Source organism: Camelus bactrianus, chromosome 27 (assembly GCF_048773025.1).
Source record: "Camelus bactrianus isolate YW-2024 breed Bactrian camel chromosome 27, ASM4877302v1, whole genome shotgun sequence".
Classification (NCBI taxonomy): domain Eukaryota; kingdom Metazoa; phylum Chordata; class Mammalia; order Artiodactyla; family Camelidae; genus Camelus; species Camelus bactrianus.
In genome coordinates, this window is record NC_133565.1 from 24443514 (window position 1) to 24469153 (window position 25640).

The following is a 25640-nucleotide window of genomic DNA, read 5'->3' on the forward strand; positions in this document are numbered from 1 at the left end:
TTTTCCCCTGAAAGCGCAGTGAGCCGTAACCACACCCAGGACCCTTATTTGTGAGCCAGGGAAATTGTGAGCTAGGGAGCCCTGGTGTACAGACAGGCCTCGGCCTGCTTTACTGCTTTTCCAATTTCCACTGAAAAGTCCCGTTAAATATAAACACGTTCACTTTATTATCTCCTGTGGGCTCTGCCTACCTCATGCCGCCTAAGGACGGCTACTATATCAGCTCAGGAAGAAGAGGAATCAGCAGACAAGCCCCACTCCTGTTGCTGGGAGAGTGGCCGGCAGCCTGCCCCTAAGACCCACCAACTGGGGGATGCAAGAGTGGGAGGGGCCTTCTACTCGCTTCTCCTTTTTCTTCCTCTTCCCTCACAGCGGGCATGGCAGTGGGACACAGCAGCCCCCAGGACCTCTCTTTACCCTTGAGGGGCTGAAGGCATCGCTAAATCTATGGGAAGGGCATGGGGGAAAACGGACCATGTCCCTCTGACCTCAGGGGCAGGGAAGCCCAGGGAGAGAAAGCTCCTGAACACTGAGAAAGGATGCTGCCTGTATCAGGAACTGCCACAGTTCACAGTTCACATAAAATAATCAGTGTGATAATTTTAATAGTAGCTACCATCAACTGGACACCCAGCGACGTGGGAAACTTGTCCAAGCGCTAGACAAATACAGTCATTGAATACTCGCAACAACCAACCTGTGAAGCAGTTCTTAGTAGTCTTGTTTTCAGGAGAGAGAAGTAAGGTTTAATAATTGCTCCAGGTTACATCACTAAGACCTGATAAATCCAGGCTATGAACCCAAGGCTGTCTTATGCTCAAGACTCAGTTCTTGAGGAAAGGAGCAAATTTCATTGTGAAACCAAGTTCAGGAGGTTTTAGAACATTCTACAGATACTTTCAATTCCTCGAAGGGCTGTTTTGGGAAACTTGCTACCAACTTTTCCACTCCCTCCTCAAAACCACAGCACTCGACTGAATGCCCCACTTCAAGGAGATGCTCACTGAGTTTTGGTGAGCACGCTTGAGTTTACCCGAACCCACATTTGAGCTCTGGAAATCTCATTCTCAGCAGTAGGTTTCAAAAGCTGGTTGTGGCAAAAACCACACTCTAAAAGCGTCCAGAGTCTGAGTGTTCAATGTGCTTCCTGGGACCCTAGATTCCACAGGCCCTCACACACGCCTGCTCCCTCCACATCTGAGCACGTAAGGCACAAAGTCAGAAAGCTATTCACTGCATCAGCAGAAGGGTTAGACCTAGAATCGTGGAGTTGAAGTTACAGGCCGGCAGGCCCTCTGGACTTCCTCCCTGGACCAATTCCAGACCCTGTCCTTCTTCTCAGTCCACCTGAGTATCAGGAAGAATGTGCAGGTTACTTTTCATAGCATCCTCAGCTGTCCCCCTAGGAAGGCCTGAGTCCAACTGCTCTGGAGGGAATGCAGAACGAAAGCTTATTTCTCATTTCGAATCCCCAGACATAAGTGCTCAGAGGAGCAAAAGGACTTCTGGCTCTAGAGAACCCCAGGGGTTCAGTGGGGGCCAGGGGTGCGGATGGCAATCCCTGCTTACCTGAGGAACTTGTTCAGATCCCCATGCTTCATGTACTCAAAGACCATGATGAGGGGGTCCCCATCACCACACACCCCATAGAACTTGACGATGTGTTCATGCTGCAGGTTGGTGAGCAGCTCAGCCTCCCTCTGGAAATCCTTCCGGGCAGCCAGGGTGGGGTCCTTCAGGGCCTGGAGACAACACAGGACATTGGATTTTTAGCAGCTGGAGGGCAGGGTTTTGTCCATTCCCCTCCTGGGAAGAAACCTGGTGCCCATAATAAACACAATGCTGATTCCCACGAAATAAGCTCATAATCGGGGTTTAAAGACCAAGAGGCTAATTTCACAGCAGCCAGGCCTGACTTCTCCTTCTCTCAGTGTGCTGATCCTTGTAGAAACAGATTCCAGCTTTCTGACCCCCGCGTCCCACCCTCCAGCCAGTGATTTTGAACTTTGTTCAGCTCAGAGCTTCCTCAGAGATCAGTGTGGACGGCGGAGGGAGGAAGCTGTGAGGTGGAAGGCCTGACAAAGGCCCTTGCCCCTAAGGTTTCCTCGAAAAAAATGGCCTCACAGCTAAAACACACAGAGGGGAAATCATTGTCCCAATTGCATTAACTTTGTAAATTAGCCTCTGCCATAGCCCAACCGAAATCAGGCCAACAATGTAATTAAGGTTCCTTGCTCTTTCTATCCTTTGATTTTAGATTGGGAAACAGTGTGTATTTGCAAAGAAACATGAACATTTCGGCTTCTAGAAGGCATTTGTGTCCTTCTCGCAGGGAGCTGAAGGGAGCATTGAGGGCTAAGTGGGACTACAGTTGTGGGAATGGCAGTTAGTCAGCAGAAGACTTAGGACACATCCAGAATCAGGACCTGGTAAAGGATCACCAAGCCCCAGGGTAGGGTGGGCATCTGGTGGCCGCGGAAATGTCACAGCTCGGCCCCTGTGGGAGTGGGAGGCCCTGGTGTGAGGAGGAAGCACCAGAAGGCCACTTGCCCTGGGGCCTGGAAGACAAACAGAAGAGCAATGGTCGCAAGTGGTGTCAGTGAATGTGGACTTTCTGGATCAGAAAAGATAGTGAAACCAGACCACACCCAAGGGAACTCTGAATAGGGCACTGCCATGGGGACACAGCCAGGTTGGAGGGTGAATGATGAACTGTGAAAGGGACGGTCACTTTCTGCAGGAGGAGCAGCCTGGGCAGGTGAGCTCACACGTCTTCAGCCTTCCTCACCCTCCCCATGAGGTCAGAAGGCAAACAGAGCCAAACATCCACTTGCTTTAAATGACACAGTTTAGTAACCTCGATAGACAAGACACAAGGCAATGAGGGAATGAGTGTGACGTTCATGTGCCATTTTCAGGGTAGTGAAAGTCTAGACAGGAGGTTGGTTTGCATTCCCTCGGCCAGGTATCTGGGCTTTCCTGGTTATTTAGGCCAGACTCACCTCCCCTGTAGATAACGCTGCTACTGGGAAAGCCTCCCTAGCCAGGATCTTCCTTTTGTGTCCGCAACCCCCATTCGCTGAAATCCACCGGGCAACTTTGGCTGACAGCACTGCAGGAAGGTGAATGTGCAAAACCTGTATCTTGGGGACCCATCAAACCTCCATCAGTCAGTGGCATACATTAGAGATGATGGACTCGTGGCATTTAAAGGGCCCTAGATATCAGCTGCTTCCACCTGCTCATTTCTGGAGTGGGAAAAACTGAGGCCCAGCCCTGTCTGGGAGTCAGCACACATTCACACATCTTAAATGACAGAAGCTAGAGTTAAATCGGACCTCAGCAATCTCTTGTTGCCGGGCTTCTTTGGAGACCCAAAGCTCAATGTCAATGCCTCTCGGGCCGTGGTCTCTCAGCCAGCAGTCAAGCCCCACTCCAACTTCAACAAGCACCACCTCTCATTCTTTTCAAAATTTGGAGGTTTCACCAAAACCACATTTAATTAAATGATTCTCCTGTTGACCATAATGTTGGCAGTCATCTAAGAGAGATTTCCCATTTTACAGGTGAGAAAACTGAGGCTCAGAACAGAAAACCGATTTGCCAACGATCACGCAAGAAGTAATAGCTTGAGTCTGGAGCTCAGGATACTTTCCTGTCCAACACGCCTGCTTGAATTAATTTATCAACCGAATTAGTCACGAGGCAGGTCCCCAAAGGAATGGTGGGCACAGGCATTAAAAGATGTGGAAGTACAGAGGAGAGGGTCAGCAAAGGCAAGGAGTGTGAGTTGCCAACAGAGTGGCTGGGCCAGGCGAGGACGCCAGGCTTACAGGGCAGGTCAAGGCCAGAAGGAAAGTGGAATGTCCGCTGGCCCATTGCTGATTCGCACCAGCTCTGATCTCGCGGGTTTTCCACTTTTGCCCTGGCTGCCTTCTCAGAAAAGCTACCCAGCCACAAAGGCATAGGCTGCCGTGTGTCCACCTCCAACCAGCACAAAGATGTCTGCAAAGCCTTCTTGCTATGGGAGGAAGAGGGCAGAGTGTCATGGTGAGAGTGAGCCTCCTTGGGTGACCTCGCTCATGAGCTGCATGGGCCGGGACGTGGACATAGGACGACTGCCAGTGATTTATTTATTTTCATGAAGAGTAAGAAGGAAAAAAGACAGGGAACCCAGCATGGGTGGGATGAGAGAATACAAAGATTTATGTGAACGCTGGATTTATGAGAGGGAAAAGTAGATCAAATTTGGGGCCAGCCAAATGGCCTCTCTCCATCTCTGTAAATCATTCTGCACCGTCCAGCCAGCCAATGGCAGCCATTGGATATGTCCATAGCAAGCTCTCAAGCAGTGCCAGGCAGCGTCCGCAGGACTGGCAACCTCTTCTGCAGGGCAGAGATGAGTTCCGCATTTGGGAGATGGGGCACAAAGGAACTGCTGTCTCTTTTAGTCTTTCCACATAGTTTAGTCTTCATAATGGGCTTTCCAGCTCCTGGGTTCAGCCTGAAGTTCCTGTGTCATTGGCAAGGGGTCTGTTGTGACAACTGGGGTCTGGAGCTGGGGTCTAGAGCTGCAAATGACCCATGTCCCCAGGGATTGGTGCAACTGGGTCAGAGATGGCAGAGAAGAATCTTGAGGAGGAAAACCAGCCCAGAGACTCTCGTGCCCCTCTCAGTGGAGTTCACACTCAACATCTTCTTCGGGCTGCGAAACTTCAAAACGGGTCACCAGTCAGTGACATGGGACAGGACTGGTGCTCCTTGTGGCTGCCAACTGTTGCTGCAGGGAGCTGGGGCTTGCCAAGGGGGCTCTGAAGCCAGCGAGGTTCCTGGCCAGGCCCTTCACGTGGTATCCAGAGAGCAAAGAGGAGATGTGGGATTTGCCCTTCCGTCTCCTTCTTATTCCTCCAAATTTTGAAGATATTGCCCTTTCTGGTCTCCCTTCTACATACAACAGGTCTCAGGTCCACCTCCCAGCTCTGGGTTTCAATGGGGCTGTTTAGTCAGATGGGAGGGAAGCCGTCTAGTTGGTAAGAATATTCAAATTTCTCCACAGCTCCCAACTCCTTCAGAGTCATTTCACGTCATCTTGTCCAGTCTCGGGACATTGTCCAGTCTGCCTCCCATTTCCCTTTTCTTTTTTGGGGGGCAGATATTTTGCGGCTATTCAGTTTCAGATTTTATTAATATACTGAAACCCATTTTTATTACATGTGCAGAGATACACACATTCCTGAACTGGCAAACTCTCGAGTGTTCAAACACACATACACATACACACACACCAAACAATCCTTTTCAAGTAGGAAAATCACCTTTCTCTCAGTCTCTCAAAATCCATTGTCACTTCTCCCTGTTGAGACTCCCAGACAACTTTATGAGGGAGGAAGATGGGCAGTTATCACATACCCAGGTGCCCTTCTCTCATCTGTCTTCCTTGCTTAAAACTGGCCAGTGGCTTTCCATTGTTTTTAGGATAAAGTCCAAACTCCTTAACACAGCCATGAGCTCTAAATGTCTACTCTTCCCATCTCTCTCTGCCTCTTCTCCTCTATACACACCCTCCCTCTCATCCATTACACTTTTGTCTCACAAGTTTTTCTGTTCTCTGTACCTTCCAAGCTTTTGCCTACCTCAGGGCCTTTGCACATGCTGTTCTTTTGGCCAGAAACACTCTCAACTAAGGCATGTGTATGCAATGGACTGGCCATATTAGCTGGTATTGTCCATCACTTCTGCAGAGCTGAGTGACTGTTGTCCATTATACCCTGAACATTCAGTGCTGGTTGGATACCCAGAGAGATACTTCTGCCCTGAAGAAAAGCTTACTAAGAGTCAGTTGTGATTGTTCTCAAATTCACTTATAACAGTTAAGCCTGTAAATGTCATCCCTTAATAGAATGAAATGTCATAGAAACCAATGTAACATGAGAGCAAAAAGTGGGGTGCTTTTATGGAAACTAGGAATGAATACTTTAGAAAGACTTGCTAAAAGTCAATAGTTAAAAAGTGTTAAGAGGGGGAGGAAAATCTGCTTTAAAAACTGCAAAAATAGTAAAAACCTGAGATCCTGCATTTAGTTCATTTCACAAATGCTTTAAGTTCCAGCTCCAACTTAAAGTAACTGAAACTGGACGCCACGAACACCCAAAACTAAAACAAAACAACCCTCCAGATGAAAAGGAACCCAAGAGCTGAAGTTCAGACATACCAGAAGAAATACAATGCTAAATCCAAATGATTAAAATTATTAATAAGTAGGATGTAAATTTCCTGCTGATAAAATTAATTTTATAGGAATAGGCTGATAAAGATATTAGAGTAAGTAAACACTCAAAGAGAGTAAAGAAATAATTAGTTTTAAGAAAACCAAGGAGGTATGCAGAAAAAAAAAAAACCCAGAGAGAAATAAAATTAAGATAACAGTAAAATTAAGAACCAATTAGATATCCTGGAAATAAATCATATGGTCACTGACGTTGAGAAAAAAACCTCCATGAGACAAACTCTACACTAGATAAAACCATAAGAATTCATAAATTTGAAAACATGCTGAGGTTCACTCAGAACAGAGCATGGAGAGAGGGGGGAAACAGGAAAAGCAGTGACGAGGGTCTCATTCCCTCATCTGTGAAGGAAAGTGGCTGCCTGGATTTGAATGCGACTCTTCCACTGATTCGCTGTGGGACCATGGACCAATTGCTTCATCTCTCTGTGTGCCTCAGTGTTCTCCTCTGTAAAATGGGGAGAGTGACAGCGCCGAGCTCTAAGGGTTCCTGTGAGAACAAACATTAATCTGTACACATCACTTACAGCCGAGCCTGCTGTATTGTGAGCACCCTAATAACTGTTTCCTGTTAGATGGTATCACCATCGTCATCATCTCAATCGTCATCCCTTTCTCCTCCTTAAATGTAGGCTCTAATAGTCTATGACTCTCCGACGTGAGCTACATGGGTCCATGTGTCTCCTTCACGCCCCCATCCCCAGTACATCATACATGCCAGGAACATAGGAAGTGCTCAATAAATACTTACAACAATAAGTAAATTAAGCATATTTTAAAGAATATGATAAATCCTTGAAAGAAAAATCTTTTATAACACATTGATTTATCACAAAGCTAACACTAGTACATTTTCAATGCAAGTAAAAAATTTTACCAATTCCCCAAAAATGCCCCCACACCCCAAAGGTAATCACTTTAGACTCATGAAATTCATGTCCTTGCCTTTTGAAAATAGATTTTACTTCCTAAATATGAATCCTGAAACACTAGAGCTTAGTTTTATTTTTTTGAAATTTAAATAAATGGAATCATACATATCTATGCATATATATTTTTCATTCAACATTGTATTTTTGAGATTCTTCCAAGTTTTTGCATGTAGCTGTAGTTCATTTGTTTTCCTTGTTGAAAAGCTTCCCACTGAATTGAATATATAACCTTTACTTATCCCTGCTGCTACTGATGGACATTGGGGTCCAGCTTTTGGCTGTTATAAGGAATGCTTATGAACATTCTCGAACATATCTCTTTGTAAATAGGTAGACAGATAGATAGATAGGTCGACTGATCGATCGGTCTAGGCCTAGGAGGCAAGGGCTGGCTCACACAGATGCTCATGTTCTAAAATACTAAACAGGTTTTCAAAACAATTAAACCACTTTGCACTTCCACCCTAGTATATAGTTGCGATTGCTCCGTATCCTTGACAGCACTTGGTTTTGTCATTGCTATTTAGCCATTCTGCTTGGTATACAGTGGTATCTCATATGATTCAATTTGCATTTTTCTGATGACTAATTAGGTTGGACACTTTCCTCATACTCTCATCAGCTATTTGGCTTTCAGAGAAGACTCTTTTGAGATCTTGTGGGTAAATCTATTGTTTGTCACATAACTATTTAAAAGTAGCACCACCTATTTAAAAATATCATGAATCACGTGATTTTAATGTAACTCTTACATGACGCATAGCTACAAAGTGCGCTGTCTTGCCGGGCTCTGTGTTTCTTCCCTGGGTATTCTCTTATCTCCCCCACAGATTGCAAGTCTCTTCAGAGCAGAGGCTGGGATTTCTGTGCTTTGCTCCTACCATAGCAACTGCTGGGCAAAACAAAGCTTGCCAATTGCTTTAAAACCACCATTGTGGGAAAACTTAAGTTTGGGTTATACTGGGATGTGCTCTCTGGAAATCCACAATTACCCTGCATCAACCTGAAAACAAACTTAAGAGTATGGAGCCTGTAAAAAGGCAGTAAAATCTAAAGAGGATGAGAAGCAGGAAGCGCCATTTCTTGGCTGTCCTCCGAGGGGATGAGCCTCTTCTCCAGGGTCTGGTCGCTGGGCGACTCCCCTGGGCGGCAAGTGGGGTAGACTCCCAGAGCACTCAACTCCTCATGGTTCCCAGACCCAAGGAGGGGAGGACACCCTCTTAAAAGGATGAAAAAAGAGACATATTTTCTGCATTACCCAGCCTGGGTACTACTGCTTAACGCCAGACCACTCAATGGGAAGCATTTCCCAGGGTTTAGACGATCAAATTCATTTCCTGCTCCAAGCGCAAAAATGTTCAGTTCATTCACCAGTCCCCAGACGGATGCTGGAGCACCCGGTGGATTAGTGTTATTCTATAAATTAAAAGTTTCAGGGCAGAATTAGAGGCCTCGCCACATCCCTGGTCCAAGCTGCTTGAAGACCACTCGCTTGTCTGTCCACTCCATGTCTATGGAGACACACTTGAGTAAGTTTATTCACAGGACATCCAGCAGTAAGAATCATTAGCTTTTTAAGGGACACCACTCTAGTTCCTTATTTATTTTCTAGAGCAGAGGTCAACAGGCAACCCCTACTTTTGTAAAAAAGTATATATATATTTTTTTTTTTGGAAGACAGCCACCACCCTCATTTGTTTACATACGGTTTAGGCTGCTTTCCCACTACACAGGCAGAGTTGAGTAGCTGTAAGGAAGAGTGGGTGGTCCTCAAAACCTAAAACTTTTACTCTGGCCTTTAGAGAAGAAGTTTGGCAGCCCTGTTCTAGCTGGTCAAGGCAAAGTTGGCAAGTCACATGTCATACCTAAGTTCATTGGGTAATAGCAACATCAAGAATAATGATGTTAATAAAAAAGAACAACGACTCTTTACTAAGCATTTACTGTGTCCCAAGCAGTATAATAAACATTTTTTGTGTTATATAATTTAATCACCAAAATTTTAAGGGAGAGCTACTATATTTCTTATTATACAGATAAGGAAAGTGAGCCCCAAAGAGGTTACGTGTCTTGCACTAGGTCACACAGCTAATCAGTGATGGCTGGGCCCCCCGCCAGCTCTCTGGTTCCTACCCTCCGCCTGTGGCCCGCACAGCACTGCCTGCATCCACGAAGGGCACTGACCCTCTGCAGACACACAAGGCTGTGAACACAGAGACCCCAAAGTCACAGAAATACAGAACTGCCCCCCATGAGGCAGTTTGGATCAGAGCCCTCAGAGCTAAGGATGGGACCTTTTGAGGCCCAGATGAGAGCCCTCCCAGGGAGGGCATCTCCTGCTCCCAGCCCAGAACTCCGTGCAGAATTCACGCCGACCTCAGGGGCCTGCTCGCTGCACCCACACCCACAGAGGCCACTCCACGTTCCCGAGCAGGGCTCCCCAGACCTGTGGGTGCCTCAGCGAGGCTAGTGGACTATTGTTTGTGCCAATTGTGTTCAAAGATTTGTCCAGCCTGGACTGACAGCTGCTCCGTGCCGGAGGAAGGGTGGGGAGGGTAACTGGCAGCAGCAAGGCGCTTCTCTACCGCCGCAGGCAGTCCGGCTCCAGCTGCGGACCTGCACAGCTGGTCAGCAGCACAGAAGCCCCGTGGTTAACGAGTCATCTAAGCAGCGGCCAGGAGGCAGAAGCCCCCGGGCACGCTGCCCCTTGGGGTCTGAAGCCGGATCCCACAGAGGGGATCTAAGAATGTCCTCCGGCCTCCCTCTCTGGTTTCCACGTGCTCTGTACCTGAGTCCCTGCCCATCTCCTTCTATTCCCAGGGATATATGGCTCCCAGGGCCTCCTGGAGTGACCCACCCCTCACGTAACTGTGCTCACGAGAAATGGTCAAATGACTTCCCAGCACGAACAACGCATCCTGCAAAGTCCCTGAGGAGGGAGGAGGGCCAGCTGGGGACAGGGGTGAGCCCAGGGCCCCCAGAATAAAACCAGAGTCCGCCACAGGCATAATGTGTCCCTCAAGCCACACCGCGGGCACAGCCCCCTTAGGTACCACGGCTCTCAACCTCCAAAGCCAAAGGAAGAGGATTTCGGTCCGGAGGAGACTTCATTGACCTTGGAGTGAGGGCCCCGGACTGCATTTGAGCAGGTTAGTTTATACCATCTTCCAGAATGGAGTGAGTCTCTCCTTCCTGCTCCCTGGCCCCAGCCACCCGTCTTCCTTCCTGGGGCCCACGTGCCTCTGAGAATTACCTTCACAGCCACGAGCATCTTGTCCTTGGTGGGGCTGAGGTTGTAGCACTCGGCCAGGAAGACCTTTCCGAAGGCTCCCTCACCCAGCTCTCGCTTCAACACGATGTCCCTCCTTTTAATGTGCTGCACATCTGCAGAGGGGGACAGAGAGGAGAGCAGCCAAGTCAGTCCTGGACTCCTGTCCTCTGTAGAGTTCTGCATCCAAGTCCATGGAAGAGACAGGTGAGCTCTAGAACCTGATCTTGGGCAGGAAAGTGGGCATCGCATGGTGGTTTGGGTGTCCCACTCAGAATCAAGTCTCAGCTCTGCCTCTGACTAGCCCTGAACCTCTCTTCACCACAGCTGTCACCGCTGCCACTCCTTTTCAGCTGGAAAACAGAGTCGGCACTCATTAACATGCAGGACTCGGGCATAATTAGCTATAGTTGCTGGAGAGCGTACACCTACACAGTGTCAATAGTTTCTGTGCCCAGGAACCCCCTGGACCTCGTGCAGATCCCCATTCGGTGGGCTGGAGAATCTGCACCTCTCATACACTCTCAGGTAATGTCTGTGTGCTGTGGGTCCACAGACTGCACTGGGAATTCAAGAATCAGGTTTGAACCCTGTCCCACCTCCCTGCTAGTTTTTGAGCTTGGGAAAGTTATTTCACCCCAGAGCCTCATTTTGTCATCTGTAAAATGGGATTAACACCAATCAATATCTTACTCACTAAATTCTTGTGAAGATTAAATGAGGTAATTCATATGAAGAGTTTCGCCCAGTGCAACACACATAAACACACACACACACACACACACACACACACACAAGGACACACCACACTGGCTCTTGTTCTAACATAACAGCTATAATGTTCCTAGCACAACATGTGGTTCGTGATAGAGATTACTGAGTGGTGGTTACAATTACCTGGGGGGAAGCCTCTACTCGACAAATCCTTCTCCTCTGAAGGAGAGAAAAACCAATGAAATTACAAAATCAAGTCCAGAACCAGGGTCTGTACAAAGAGAAGGGCTGCCTGGCCTTGGCTAATTTAGCAACCTAATTAAAGTCTGTCTGCTGCGAGAAAGCAAAGATGTGACCTCAGCCCTCCCATCTATTTGGAAAGAATGTTTTGAAGGAATTGTACAAGGAGTGGGCTGGGGATGAAAGGAGCGAGCTGGAGATTACTCACCAACCTTTCCATTCATCGTTCAACAGGCAGAAGCCCATTAAATACCTGTATTAACATTATGAAGGGTCTCACGGAGCCAGAAAGAAGCTTTTCTCAAATGACCTTGTCAAAAATGAAAGCTGAACACGGAGGGCCATGGCAGACTGTCCCTGTGAGCGAGGGGGCGTAAGACAGGATCAGAGGGTTGTGGCTGCAGGGCCTTGGTGAGTGTTCTGGTTGGCTTGGGGGTTCCTTTCTTAACAGACTACGTACATATTTTACAATATTTTCTTTCCTATCAGAGTTTTTGGGAGTCCCACCATATCCCAGGTGACCTGCTGGCCAGGATCAGGGGGAGGAAGCATTTGCCAACCATTATTCTCTTCTCCCAGAGAGACACACCTGCAGGCTTCCAGGCCACAGGGCTGCCAGAAAGCTCCACGCGCCCCGGGCTTTACAAGAGAACTGAAAATCCGTTCCCTTTTCACATCCTCTGCTGCTATTTCCCAGCCTCTGGGGAATGGAATTTGTTAGTCTTAAAGGGGAAGGCTAAGGGTCTCCCACTGAGAGAAAATGCAAGGCCCAGACCTCTCCAGGGAGGCTATCTGCTCCTCGCTGTGTAATCATTCCCAGGTGACTACCGAAGGCACACGGCTTCCTGCAAGGTGAGCAGGCTGATTCAGCCTCAGAGTGGAGATGGGGCTGGCGGTGGGCTGGCAGCTTTACAAGGCCATGCCTGTGCCTCTGACAGGCTGGGACTGGTCAGGAATGGGAAGTCAAGGCCACTGGCTCAGGACCTGGGTCCTCCCCCACTGGGGGCTGGCATACCTCACAAAACATCTTGAGCTTCCGTTTCTTCATCTGTACAATGGATGTAGGAGGACAGTACAAGTTCCACTTACCTGCTCCATGAGTTACTGTATGTAAAGGTTTGTAAGCCTGTAAGTCCTCTGACACGGTGTGTGTTTTGGTGTTTTTGTCATTACTGATATTTCACAAGGAGGGAAAATCAAGGGCCAAGTCAGGATCTCCAACTGGTGGCTGAGATGGGACTAGAATATGGGACATCAGGACAGGCTAGAGTGGCCAGGCCGCTTGAGGAAGAGGCCCCTTTGGTCCCAGCCCTCCCCACCCCCGCCTCCCAATGCATTGCAATAGGACAAACCCCAGCTGCATCAGAATCACCCAGAGGGCTTATGAACACCGATCCCTGGACCCTTCTCGCAGAGGTTCCTGTTCAGGAGGTCTAGCCTGGAGCCTCAGAACTGGCCTTTCTAATGATTTCCCAGGTGATGTCGATACTTAGGGTCTGGTACCCCTCTCTAAGAACCGCTGGAACAGGATGACATTGGTGGGGCAAGGAACTAGCCAGCTGATGACCGATGTTCACCTTAACAGCTTGCCCTCAACAAGTCCCACCCGCGCCCACAAATATACTAGTCATGCATCACCACTCGAAGACCAGGAGGAGGCCTGCAATCCTGGACGTACCTGCATGGCCTAAGCTGAATCAAGCCCCCATTTAGAGCCTCAACCACTCATCCTCACAATGGAGATGATGTCTCTCTTGGTTTCTTATGTTCTGGACACTCCTTTACAAAGACAAAGCTACAGTATATACGTTCCTGAGTCCCTAAGTCCAACTCCGGACTGGGTGACCTCACCGGCTCCCCGCAGAGCGTCTCACTCTCAGCCACAGTGAGTCCAGAATGAGAAGGCAGGACCCCTTTGGAGAGTGGGGCTCCATTTTCCAGCTGCTGGGCCTGGTCACATCTCAGAATCCTCCATCTCCGCTCCCTCCCTTAGCAGCAAGAATCACAGGCACCAACAGATTCAGGCAAGTCACATGGCAGCAGCATGCATGTGGGGGTCCTCTTCTCGACCCTCCTGCCACACCCCAGGAGTTAAGAGCCTGCAGGGCAGCTGCAAAGCCCCAGCTTCAGAAGGTCCGAGCTTTGACAGTGGTGGGCCTTGAACACAGCAGGGGGCCAGGGACCATGATGCTGGAAACACGTCTATTCCCTACGAGCACGAAGCAGAAGCCTCCCACAGACCAAAGCGTCTTCCAAAATCTACAAATGGAAACACCCAGTGGCTCGAATAAAATAGCCTTGGCTCACTCTAGTTGTCTGCAGGGAGAAGCATTTGGAGACCAATACCTGAGCTTCGTCCACGGATGGGGTGGTGAGATCTGAGACGGGGCAGCAGAAGGAAAGGAAAATAAAAACAGACTCCATCCCACCATAAATCCTCCCCCAGGAGCGAACTTCCTCCCGGCCATGGGGATAAGAACTCCACATGGTAACTGGGGAGCTTCGGCACAGAGGGGCTGGACTGGGGCCAAACGCATAAAACAAATCACTTCCATGTGGAGAACCCCATGTACCAACAAGATCCCAGCCTCCAACACCCCTCTCGAGCAGCTTCTTCCCCTGAACCGAAGTAGGGAAGAGTAGGTCAAAGGGATTAATTTGTGCCCAATCCTACTATTTGCTCAATACTGCAAACTGGGAGGTAGGTGTTCCTGTACCCCTTTCACAGATAAGAACATGGAGGCAGAGGGGTAACTTTCCAAATTTTGCAGAGCTAAAGCCTGGCCAAAGAAGGGCTCTCTGTTCTTGTTCTGGGTCCTGAGCCTGTGTTCTTGCCATTACCCAAGGCTGCCTTTCCTCTGCCCTCCCCTGCTTTATGGTCCCCAAGACCACAGAAGCTCAGCCCTCCGTCTTCCCCCTTCCTCTCCTCCTGCCCAACTTCTGTTCCTCTGTTCATCCCAGGACTCCAATGCAGCATCTTCCCAAGGGAAAGGGCAGGAGCCCTACCCACTCACCCAGGAGGCCCTGGGGAGGAGGGTGTGGGTGGGAGAGACTGTGGGAGGAAAGGGCGCTGTTCAGGCCCTGGGGAGTGGCAGGAGCGAGCCACTTCCATTTCTGATGTCCACACATCTATTTAGGCCTCTTTCTGTGTTTATTTTTATACTTCATACCGTGCTGCTCCCAGCTGCCTCTGGTGAAGCCATCTGACCCGCACGCCAAAAAGTGATGGATTTTCCTAGGAGGCGAGGGCATCAATCTCCTTTTACTGCCTGGCTGGCCGGCCCAGCAGAGTCTGGGTCACAAGTCTCAGACGCTGGGACACTGGCAGGGGAGGAGGAGAGAGGGGGATACACAGCCCAGGCCGTGGGAAGACCTCGCAGTCTCCAGCCCAGAGGGGGCTGCTGGAGAGAGCACAGGGCTGGTACACAGTGGGGAGCGTCCTTGCGAAATGGAGAGGGTTCCTTGCCCCTTCTGACCTATCTGTTCCCTAACTCTTTTTTCTGGGAGAGTCACCAATGGGTTCCACCAGAGGAAGCCACCTGTAAGGCTGCCTGTTCCGGCAGGACAGCTGGTCCATCAGCGAACACAGAACAAGGATTTCTACGTTTCAGCTACTGCTCCACATTTCCCTCTGCACCAAGGCCCAAGGTACTCATTCCGCACATGTGGAATTCACTTCTGGGAGGTCTTCTAGGCCTGCAGCAAGCCTGACCTACAGCAGAATAATTAAATCAAGGAGGCTACCAGCTACCTCTGTGCAGAAGACCTCAGGGCCCTGAGAGGTCGGCGGGCAGGCCGTGGTTACCCCCTGGTCCTGAATCTGCTCTCCCGTGCTGCTTCATCCTGGGAGGATGAAGGTACTTCTGTGACCTGCAGAGACCCACTGGTCATAGACGTGGCCGGAGACACAGGTGACCACTGTCAGCTTCACCTCTATGCTCTAGGAAAATGAGGGTTTGGCAGCCATGGACGACTTATCCCTGCCGACCAGGGATGAAGAGGAAGCATAAACCCTGGAAAAATGGTGTCGTTGAAAGAGTGAGGACTTGGGGGGGAGAGACACCTGTATTTGAGTCCTGACCCTGCTACTAACTGTGCCTTATCCCCCCTCAGGCTCTGGGTCCTTATCTGAAGGATGGAAACATTTGATATCTACTCAGCAGAGTTGTCAAGAGGACCGATTTTAAAATTTGCGGTAATAGAGATAATAGGAAATATCTGAAACATAATAGACATTTAACTACAGCACATTTCCTTCTTTTCTGCAAGATTTTGATTTTAACTAAGAGCTCAATCTACCTGAGAACAAAAGAGTGGCTTGGAAAGAAACTCGGAGTAGAGTGGCAATATTCTTCTGAAACAAAATGAGGTTGCACGGGGTACGGGGGGCAGGCAACACTGACTCAGGGTCGGGGGGTGGGGGGATCACAGCAGCCTATCCCAGCCTGCCTCCGCAATGTCCAACCTCCTCCTCCTTCATGTCCAGAATAGTTTGCGGGAGGAGGTTTGTCAGACAAGGGAATAAAGACATCAAAGGCAGAGACAGCCACCTACGAAAGACTGCTATTGATCAACAGAGAAAAACCAGATTACCCAGGGCTGGCAGTTATAAATAATGGCGATCCCAACTCTGCCGTGTGTCGACAGTAAAGTCAGTCCCCCAAAGCCAGCCTGCTCCCTCAGTCAGACTCAAAACGCCTTGAGAGAAATTCATCGACCACCTTGGTGCTTTGGCTAATTACTGTCCTAGTAGGCCCAGCAAGCGTGCAGCTCTGAGATCATCCTCCCCCGAAGGCTGTCACCTTAAGGGACTCCCAACACCCCTAAGGGCTGGCCCTGAGGTCTCTTAGCTGAGCCCTGGCGGGTCTTCCTAACGCTGCCTTCCCTTCTTTCCTGGTCCATTGTAACACCCAGTTCCTAACTGATTCCTAGGCGCTTTGCTAAGACAGCTCAGATCTTTCCTCCATCAACTCTGTCTCACCCTTTGCCTGTCTCTTTCAGCTTATCGGTGTCCCTTGTGCCCCTATTAATTAATACTCATCTTCACAGCTCTCTTAAACACAGCGCATTGCTACCCAAGTGCTACTGACGAGGAAGCTGAAGTTCAAAGTGATTGAGTAATTTGCCCGAGATCACCCAGCTGTTAGAAGTGACCCTCCAGACTCTAGACTTTAATCTGGTCAGAGAGTGCCACCCAGCCATCCTTCAGTCACGACAGCCCCCTCTTCCTGTGTAATGCCCACTCCAGAGAGAGGCGCTACTTTCTGGATTGGCAACAATACTTGGTGGACCCAACCACATCTGTAAGGACAGAGAGACTCTCTTCCAATGGAACCAACTCCCACCACCCTTGGTCATCACCACCTGAGCTCCACCTGAGCAGAAGGGAAGACTTCTGGAGATAAGGGAGGCACCAGAAGGCAGAAATCCAAGACCCCAACATCCCACAGAAGAACAGAGGGTCTCAGCCTCTGGTCTCTTGCACTCCAAGGTGAGTCCTGAGAGCAACTGTGTGCAAAGGAAGAGGGAGATTCTTGGCAGGAAAGGCGGAGAGAGGGAACAGGGAGAGGAAGGGAGGATCTCTGAGAAGTGTGTGTTTTCTTTGCACGAGCCGGACCCTGGGGTCTCAGGCTGCCAAAAATGCTCAGAAGAAAACACTAATGCAATAGCACACATTTAACTACACATGAAATGGAATGTCTTTAAATGGAAAAGAATAACATTCCTGGAGCTCCAACTGTGGGCTACTGAAGCGGCAGGAGGCAGATAGGTCAGCTCTGAATCTTTGAGACCGCCGAGAGGGCAGGACCCCTGCCGCTGCTGGTGGTGGGAATGTCCGCCTGCCATCACAGACCTGTCCCTTCTGCTGGCCCCACTGGTGGCACCTATGTGTCGCAGGGTGAGTGGAACTAACTTCCCCTCTTATGTGGTAACACATAAGAGCATGACCAGGTAAATGTGCCCCCAAGCTGGCTACAGACCCTTTGCCATGGTCTGCAGCCAACCCAGCCAGCCCACCACCTGGACAGAAGAGCAAAGCATGGCTGCGCTGTCCCAATGACTGCTCTTGCAGAGCAATCCCCGGATGATTTACGGACTAGGAACACAAGAGGACCTCCTGGGTCCATGCCAAGGATTTTCCAAGAGAAGATACTTCAAAGGCTAGAGAGCCAGCAGAAGAACTCTGCAGAATTTCTCTTGGAGGTCTAGATTTTTAAATTAGTCCCCAGTTACTAACCACATAGAGGTAACAATGACAAGGAAAAGGATTCCAGTCTGAAGGAACACCAGCATTGTCTGCTGCTGTCGCTGCCCCGTGGTGAGGCTGACCCAGGTCTGTTTGTTTAAGCCCCCGGTGTTTCTGCAGGCTGGCCCGTATCCCATCCCATGGCTCTTCTCCGGGAAATGGGGCTTCCCCACCCCACGTCTTTTTCGGAGTTTGATGGCTTTGCAAAGGGGCTCTGAAAGGTGCTAGCAGATGCTCAAATCAAAAGGGCAATACCGTGTGTTACTGACTTTGTAGACAGGGTCTAGCCCAGAGCCCAATACACAGTAGGTACTCATTAACTATTTGATGAATGAGCGAATGAACTAAAAAGCACCTCCAAGGCACTGCTAGAGACTTTAGCAAGAAAAACATTACAAAGAGGGAGGAAGAAGGGAAGCTGAGGGAGCAGTAAAAAGAAAAGAAAGATGAGGGAGAACGGGAAAGGAGCCAGGAATTTCCGAAGAGCAAACTTATTTATGTCCTGGCTCCAAGACTGGCCCCAGGAACCAGGATCACACTGAACCAGGACAGTTCCGAGACCCACATCCTACCCCTCCGTCTCTGGCAGCTCAGACTTCCGAGCAAAGCGCCTGAGCCAGTCTGCATCTGCCGGAACTCAGCAAACACCAAGGCTCCGCCCCAGGGCACGTGTGCGCCCTTAGGCCAGAGGTAGCGGTCTAGGACGGCAAGACACCGTGTTCCCACCAAGATGAATAAATAAACAAGACACCCTGCTGTTTCTGGAAGCGGTGAAGAGAGAGGATCAGCGGAGGACTGTCTGTTCTGGGGCGATTTCCAGCTCACGTTTCCTGACACAAGAAGTTCAGAGAGTCAGGCTAAAGTTCAGATGTGTTTCTGCCCGCAGGTGCTACCCTCGTAGATCCAACACCGTGAGCGCAGGCATCTACTGACATCACGGGTCCCCAGCAGCAGCTTCCCTGACCAAGCCTGAACTTTCCTACCCACTTCATCTCCATGTCACGCTGGTCCTTCTCATGGTGAGAGGACCCCTCTGGCTCTCATTAAGCGTGAACTGCCCGAGCCAAGAGTAAAAAGCAAGAGAATTCCCCAAAGAGAGCATCTGGAATTGAGAAGTTAGGTGCTGAAAGATAGAGCTCAGGCTCCAACTGGGACTCTGTCCCTCCGACAACCTGCTCAGTTCCCCACTTCCTCCCCCTCTCCTGGCCTGGATGTTCCCTTTCCAACTTGACAATGTCAACCCCTCACTCAAAATGCCCATACAAGGGGTTCACTCTGCATCTCAGCCTCCCCGGAGGCTCTTCTCCAATAGCAGCTGCCCAAGGATGCTGCCTCAGCCTCCCATCCCCAGCATCTAACTCCGTTTCCTCAAGTGCATCTGGTGACATCATGGTTTGACACAGCAAACACAGAGCATAATATATGCAAGCTTGTTCCTTCCAGCTCCGGAGCTCTGGGCCAAGACACAGACTGCAGGGCACCGTGGAGCCAGGAGGCTGCATCTTCACACAGAAAGTCTTGAGGTCAGGAAGCAGAAATGCCAACGAGAACCACAGGGTGAACCAGAGGATAGCAAACCAAAGGACCACAATCACCCATTCACGGAACATGCCACTGGCCTGGGCAATTACCAGCTCCCTTGGATCCAAGAGAAAACTGAACCCCTTCTAGCAGGAGAAGGAGGAAAGGGCATTATGAGACCTGTGTAGTCACAGATAACAGTATATCCAAATATACAAAACAAAGAAAAAGAAGAAGAAAGGACACCAGCATTCGAGCACTGGGAGTGAAGAACCTGGCTTCAGAATGGGGTAGGACTGGGTATAGAGTCACACTCAATGACCCATCCTAGAAGGCAGCATTTGACAATTTACTAACCCAGTTTCAAGCCTTGATGTTTTCCTGAATGAAATTAAGAAAATGTCCATTTCATTGAACTGTCACAAGGATTCAGTGAAATTGTGTGTGTACAGTGATGGGTCTGAAGTATGCTGAATGAACTCATGGCTCCAAAGGTTCATGAAGGAATACACCAGTTCCTCCCTCCCATCTGCCCCCTTCTCAAGCCTTTAGTGATCCTCCCTGATTACTTACTCTCTCTGAGCCTCAATTTCCCCACCTGTAAAATGGACATTGAAAAAAAATTGTCTGTCGCCTGGAATGGTGGTAACTTTAAATGAGATAAGAGGTGTTAAATGCTTAGAACAGCGCAGGAGCACATAGTAGGTGCTCAGCACACATTAGCTCAGCATATCAGTGCCCACAGGGTAGTCTTTAGTCTTAGTTCTGATATTTGAGAACTCTCATAACATGGCCCAAATCCCCAAGATTTTTCCTCATAAATTTTCTACAGAAACGCATAAAATAGGTGTAACAGATGGACAGACTGGGCACTCAGCGTCCTCTGAGCTCACCTCATGAGTACATGCCCATGTGTCTGCACGCACCCCAGTCCTCCATCTGGGGTGCCCTCCTCCCACCTCCACTAGGAGCAATCAACCCATGCTGCAAGATCGGCTCTAATCCCATGTTCTCCATAAGATCTTCTGCCAGTCATCTTTAAAAAGATCTAAAATGTCTATTCCAAATGCAAAAACAGGTGCTTGAGGACCACCTCTGCTTACTTTGCAAACTTAGCTGACCCCCTCCCCCCACAGAGTAGCTCAGAGGAAGCAATCCCTGAACATCCCCGCTACCTCACTGGCGTGCATGGCACTGGCCAAGACCAGCATGAGAGGCGGCACCAGGTGTTAGGTGTGCTGGGGCACGGGCCCCGCCCTGGGCCTCCTCCAACCACTAGCTGCGAAAGGTTGCTGCTGTCTGGTAGCCTGGAGAGGTCTGCATGCTCTCATCCTTTCCCAGCAGTGAACTTAATGAAGACTTCAGTTTCAGCACAAAGAACCCTAGGAGTGAACAGGTAGAAACAGTAACCCAATGAGGCCATGGACCCCACCTGAGAACCCTGGCAGCCCTTTCTATAGGAAGGTTCAACTTCCGTCCTGTCCAAAGCCAGAGGCAGGGCTCAGGCACCAGACAGAAGGTGAGCTGTGGTGGGGCAGGGAGGGCAGGACACCCAGTCTCCAGGACCAATGGGATTCAGAAACCACATCCTCATATGGGATGCTTAACCTTGAGGCTGTCTTCAAGAGAAAAGACTCATCTGTCCTCTTCTTTGCACAGGGCTTAAACTGGGACCTAATCGGGACCTTACAAACGTCCGCATGCTCTCCTTGAAAGGGCTTCCGCCAGGCGAGATAGATGGCATCTCGGGCTGCGCTGGTCACCCAGTGGGTAGCTTCCTGTCTTCCTCCAGCTGCTGTTGTGCGGAGGGGTGGCGGGGATAAACCTCACCTGCTCATCCCCACATCCTCTCCCTCCCCCAGGGGCCCACAGCTCCCTGGCCTCCAGCTTGGCTCTGCTCACACATGCTTTTTTTCAGTCCTATCTGCACGAAGTGCTCTTCTCTGTAGGTTCACTGCTGTTCATCCCAGGATGCTGGGCCACGTCTGCCTTCACCTGGCCTCGGGGTTTACACCCTGTTCTTCCAGACTCCGTTGGAGGCCCCTGAAACCCACCTCCGCAGCCTGTGGAGGCTGTCAGGAGGCCGGGGGGGCGCAGCTGGGCCCCTTCCAAGAGGGATGTTCCCCTCTCCAAAGCCCTCTTCCAGAGCTAAGGCGTTCTCCGGTCTCCGGCCCCTTCCCTCTCTGAGCCTCCCAATCTGGTCCTCACTCTCTTCAGCCCTAGATCTGATGGGTTTCAAGGGTCGGAGTGGGGAGCCCATGGGTCCTGGCCACGCAGACCCGGGGTGCGAGCAGGCTGAGCTGGGCGCAGTACGCAGATTCGTTCCGCATGGCCTCCACGATCCCAGATCCCAGCTTCCCGTATGGAAGCCCGCTTGCTCTGCCAGGTGTTTTCCCACCACATCCTCTGAACTGACTTCCAAGAGTTCCCCCACACCAGATGTTAAATGCACTGGCCGGTGGTTTCCTGGCCTGTCTCCTGCACCTCCCCTTACCCTATAATTCTGCACACACACACAAAACCACAAAGAAAAAGTTCGCACCAGTGGAATTTCGGGTGCGCCACCTGACCCCTGGAATCCCTCTGCGGACTTCGCAGTGCAGACTAGGTCTAATTTGAGTTTGCCAAGTTCCAAGTGTTGCACCTCTCAGGCACTGGCTGAAGGCATCGCAAACACTCGTATGGTGCCTTGGATCAGAAGATCACTCTTCTAGTTCTCCTAGTGCCCAAGGAAATGGAGCCACATAGACGTTTGAGCTTTGAACAATATCCCTATCATTCTTTCCTTACCAGTCCCTTGGAAGACCCCAGAAGTTGGGAGTTAAGTGGCTTTGGGGACTAATGTCGGTGGAAAAATCAGGAGAGGAAAGATCACATTAAATATCACAGACCCCAGACTGGTGTTGCTGATAAATGGGCACCTCTCGTTGTCAGGTCTGGACGCCCTTGGGTGGTGCCCCCAGAGCACCAGCCTCAGGAATCCGAATAAGGCTCAGGAGCCCCACAAGAGGCCATGTTCGTATCGCCTGCAGGTGGACCCAACTCCCTCTTCCCATCAGGCCGGGGGGTCTCGCCCCTCTCATTTTTCACAGGAGACTGTTGCTTCATGTGGCGACATCCACACACCCTCCGTCTGCTGTGGCTGCCTCCACCAGAGCCCGCTGCAGCCTCCCTCTCCCGATCCCCGCCACCCCTCTCTCTCTGGGAACACGCGCTTCCTAACGGTTCGCCCTCCACCTGCCTGCTCTCCACGTGGGTCATCGGCCTTCAGCGCCGGCCTGCTCTTCCCGGCTTTCCGCAGCTGCGCTGCTCCTGGCCGCCCACAGCGCAAGTGTGCACTTCGCTTGCTTTTTCTCTGAAGTAGATCTCCATTGCAGGCTCCCCAGGCTGGCGGGAAGGACTCCTTGAACCTCTGTGGTGCAAAGCTCATGCAGAGCCTACAGGCCTGGGCTGCAGTCCCCTCCAGTCAGCTGTCTGAGAGGCCAGACTTTGAGCCCTTTGCACAGCCCCTCCCGCCCCCCGGACTGCAGGCAGAGGAATCATTTGAGATATTTCCCACACCAGCTCTTTTACCCTTTTCCTCTGGGTCTCTTCTCTGGGAAATTACCCATTTTCTCCTTTTCAGCAGAAAAAGCACAGAAGCTGAAAGGCTGGGCAGCTATGAGCCTCTCCTGCAAATGGATCTTGTGTCAATTACACATGGATGTCGTCCTGTATAACTTTTCTTTATCTGTGAGATTTTGGATCCAACACATGTGAATCTCCAGTGACTCCAGGTCATGACTTAGGCAGAATGATTTAGGAAATCCAAGTTATAAAATCAGGAAGGAATTAAATATTTGGATTGGAAACCAGTCATGAGGGGAAAAAATGTTCTCTGCAAAAGAGCAAAACCACTTGATAAATGTCTCATTGAAATGAGGAAGCCCACCCCCACCCCCTGCAAAAGTTTCTAGCAGACCAGGGTTTGGTAAACAGAATTCTCTGGGCAGTGCCCATGATTACTAATTTAATGTGTGTGAAAAGCTATGACAGGCTCTTCACCTGATCTGCTGTCCTGTTTTAGTTTAGTGGATGTTCAGAATAAACAGATTAATAAATAAAACCACCTATGAGTGCATTCATATGTTCCTGACAGCTACAATGATCTCAAGGGGTCTGATTTTTTTTTAATCTAAATCCTTTCACTTCTCATGTGCAATTTCTCTGGTAGATTTCCCAGGAGGGTGGTCAGGAGAATGAACCATGAGAAGGTGCCTTTTTCTGGTCCTGTGGGAGTGGAAAGCAAAGGGGTTAGAGAGGCGCTTCTTACACCATTGTGGTTAAAGGACCCAGCGTTGCCATTAGACACATCCAGCTCTGCTACTGGCTAGCTGTGTGACACTGGGCATCTTACCTAACCTCTCTGAGATAACATCTCTTCTGATAAGTGCAATCCACCTTAGGTGTTTGTAAGTGAGATAATATTGGTCTGTAAACTTCTTAGCACAACACCAGGCATCTAAATCTAAGATCCATTTCCACTCCCTTAGCCAAGATGGCTCAGTTCGGGTTGCCTCGCAAACACTCCACTCACCTCAGCACTTGTGGACACAGAGAAAACACACCTACTCCACTGCCCACTTGAAAAAGGAATTTGTCCACGGAAGCCTCTGCCTGCCGCTTTAAACTCTAGAAAACTCCAATGCTCCAGGCTGTATGCCTTCCTACAGGTCCCTTCGCTTGGCTTTTGGAGGTTTTTGTTATCTGCTGTACTCTACAGAGGGTCAGGAGGCCTGGGGACATGGCAAGGCATGGGTTAGCCGGAGGGCAGCAGGTGACACATGATAAGCTCACAGTAAGTAGAGGTCACTCCGAGTGGCCTTTACACTGGCATATGGAACCATGGGAGGGGCTGGACGGGACGTTGGCCAGTGAGTGGCTCTGTTTCTGGGTCCTGGCTAAGAAGAGCATGGAAAGAGCCAGCAAATGTCCACCCACAACAGAGCCTGTAGGTAACCCTTGCTCCAAACCTTCCTGGCAGGTACAGGCATTGACCCACTCCAGCCCCCTGCATGGTGGTGGTTCTAGATGGAAAAGAGGCCAGTGCAACCAAAAATGCCATTTTGACAGTGAGGGAACCTGGATCACCCACCTGGACTCTCCCATGCACTGGCTGAGGGGCCACATACTCATTCAATCTGTAATGTAGTCAACAAATGGGTATTAAAGTTACAATGTGGTTCCCTATGTGCTGGGGACACAGAGGGGAACAGACTGCCCTAAGTCTCCAGGAGCCCACTAACCTAGAGCGAAGGCGGACGAGTCACAGGCTAAGTCTGACTCGGTGTGACAAGCCCCACAGTGGGGTAAGGAGAAGACCCCTGGGCACCTGGACGGTGCATCCAGCCGGATCTTGAGGGGTCGGGGAAGACTGTGCAGGGAAAACTATCTACTCTCTCTGAACCTCAATTTCTTTGTGCATAAATGTGAAATATATGTAAAAATGACTTTCACCCGACAGTCAAAATGAAAATGTTCCAGTTCTGTCATCCTCCAATAACAGCAGTAAAAATGCCTGAATAACATGCTGCAATTACTCTAGGTACTTACAAACTGTGCTGCTGTTTGTTAGTGGGGGAAGGGGAGGTCCTTGAGAGGAGAGCTGCCTGGGAAGCCGGCCTGGCTCTGATCACCACACCTCAATTCTCTGGCTGTGCCTAGAAACCTCCTATCTCTGGGCACAGTGGTGGGTTTTACTGCCTCCTTACCCTACTGGCTTGGCTCTGGCCAACCTCGATCAACATGACTAATGGAACCAGACGGCCTGAGATCAATTTCAAACTATGTCAATCATTTTGCTCTGTGATCTTGGGAAAGTTACTTCGCTTCTCTGGTCCTCTGTTTCTTTATCAGTAAAAATTCTGGATATAATAATAATAGTGCCCGCCTCATAGAACTTTTCTGACTATAAATGTGTTAGGATGCTCAAACCACTTAGTAAAGTATTTAAATTAGGCAAGCATCGTTAAATGTCAGCAGTCATCCCTGTCATCATGGTCCTTTTCATTATCAAGGGCTTCATCATCACAATGACCACAGTCCCACAGAGAAAGCATTTCACATGGGTGGCACCCTCCTTGTGTGGTGGTATTAAGAGGTTGGGTTTCGGGTGGAGGAATAAATTGGGAGTATGGGATTTACAGATGCCCACTGTCATATGTGAAATAGATAAAGAACAAGGATTTTCTGTATAGCATGGGAACCTATATTCAATATCTTATAATAAACCATAACAGAAAATAATCAAAAAAGAATATAGATATATGCGTATATATGTGTAACCCAACCAATTTGTGGTGCACTTGAAACTGACACAATATTGTAAGTCAACTCTACTTCAAAAAAAAAAAAAGAAAGAGAGGTTGGGTTTGACTCAAACTCAGGCATCAC

General features: G+C 49.6%; 1 protein-coding gene across 3 annotated transcripts in view; it reads right to left on the reverse strand.

The window, feature by feature from the left end:
• The window catches only part of NTRK3 (neurotrophic receptor tyrosine kinase 3), a 337492-nt gene that overhangs the window by 47453 nt on the left and 264399 nt on the right, over window positions 1-25640 (reverse strand). For all 3 annotated transcript variants that reach the window (XM_045522574.2, XM_010962928.3, XM_045522575.2), the window contains exons 13-14: window positions 10472-10602; window positions 1570-1742 (exon numbers count right to left, since the gene is read on the reverse strand). In XM_045522574.2, the coding sequence (XP_045378530.2) occupies window positions 1570-1742; window positions 10472-10602 (304 nt within the window). The remainder of the gene's footprint in view (window positions 1-1569; window positions 1743-10471; window positions 10603-25640) is intronic.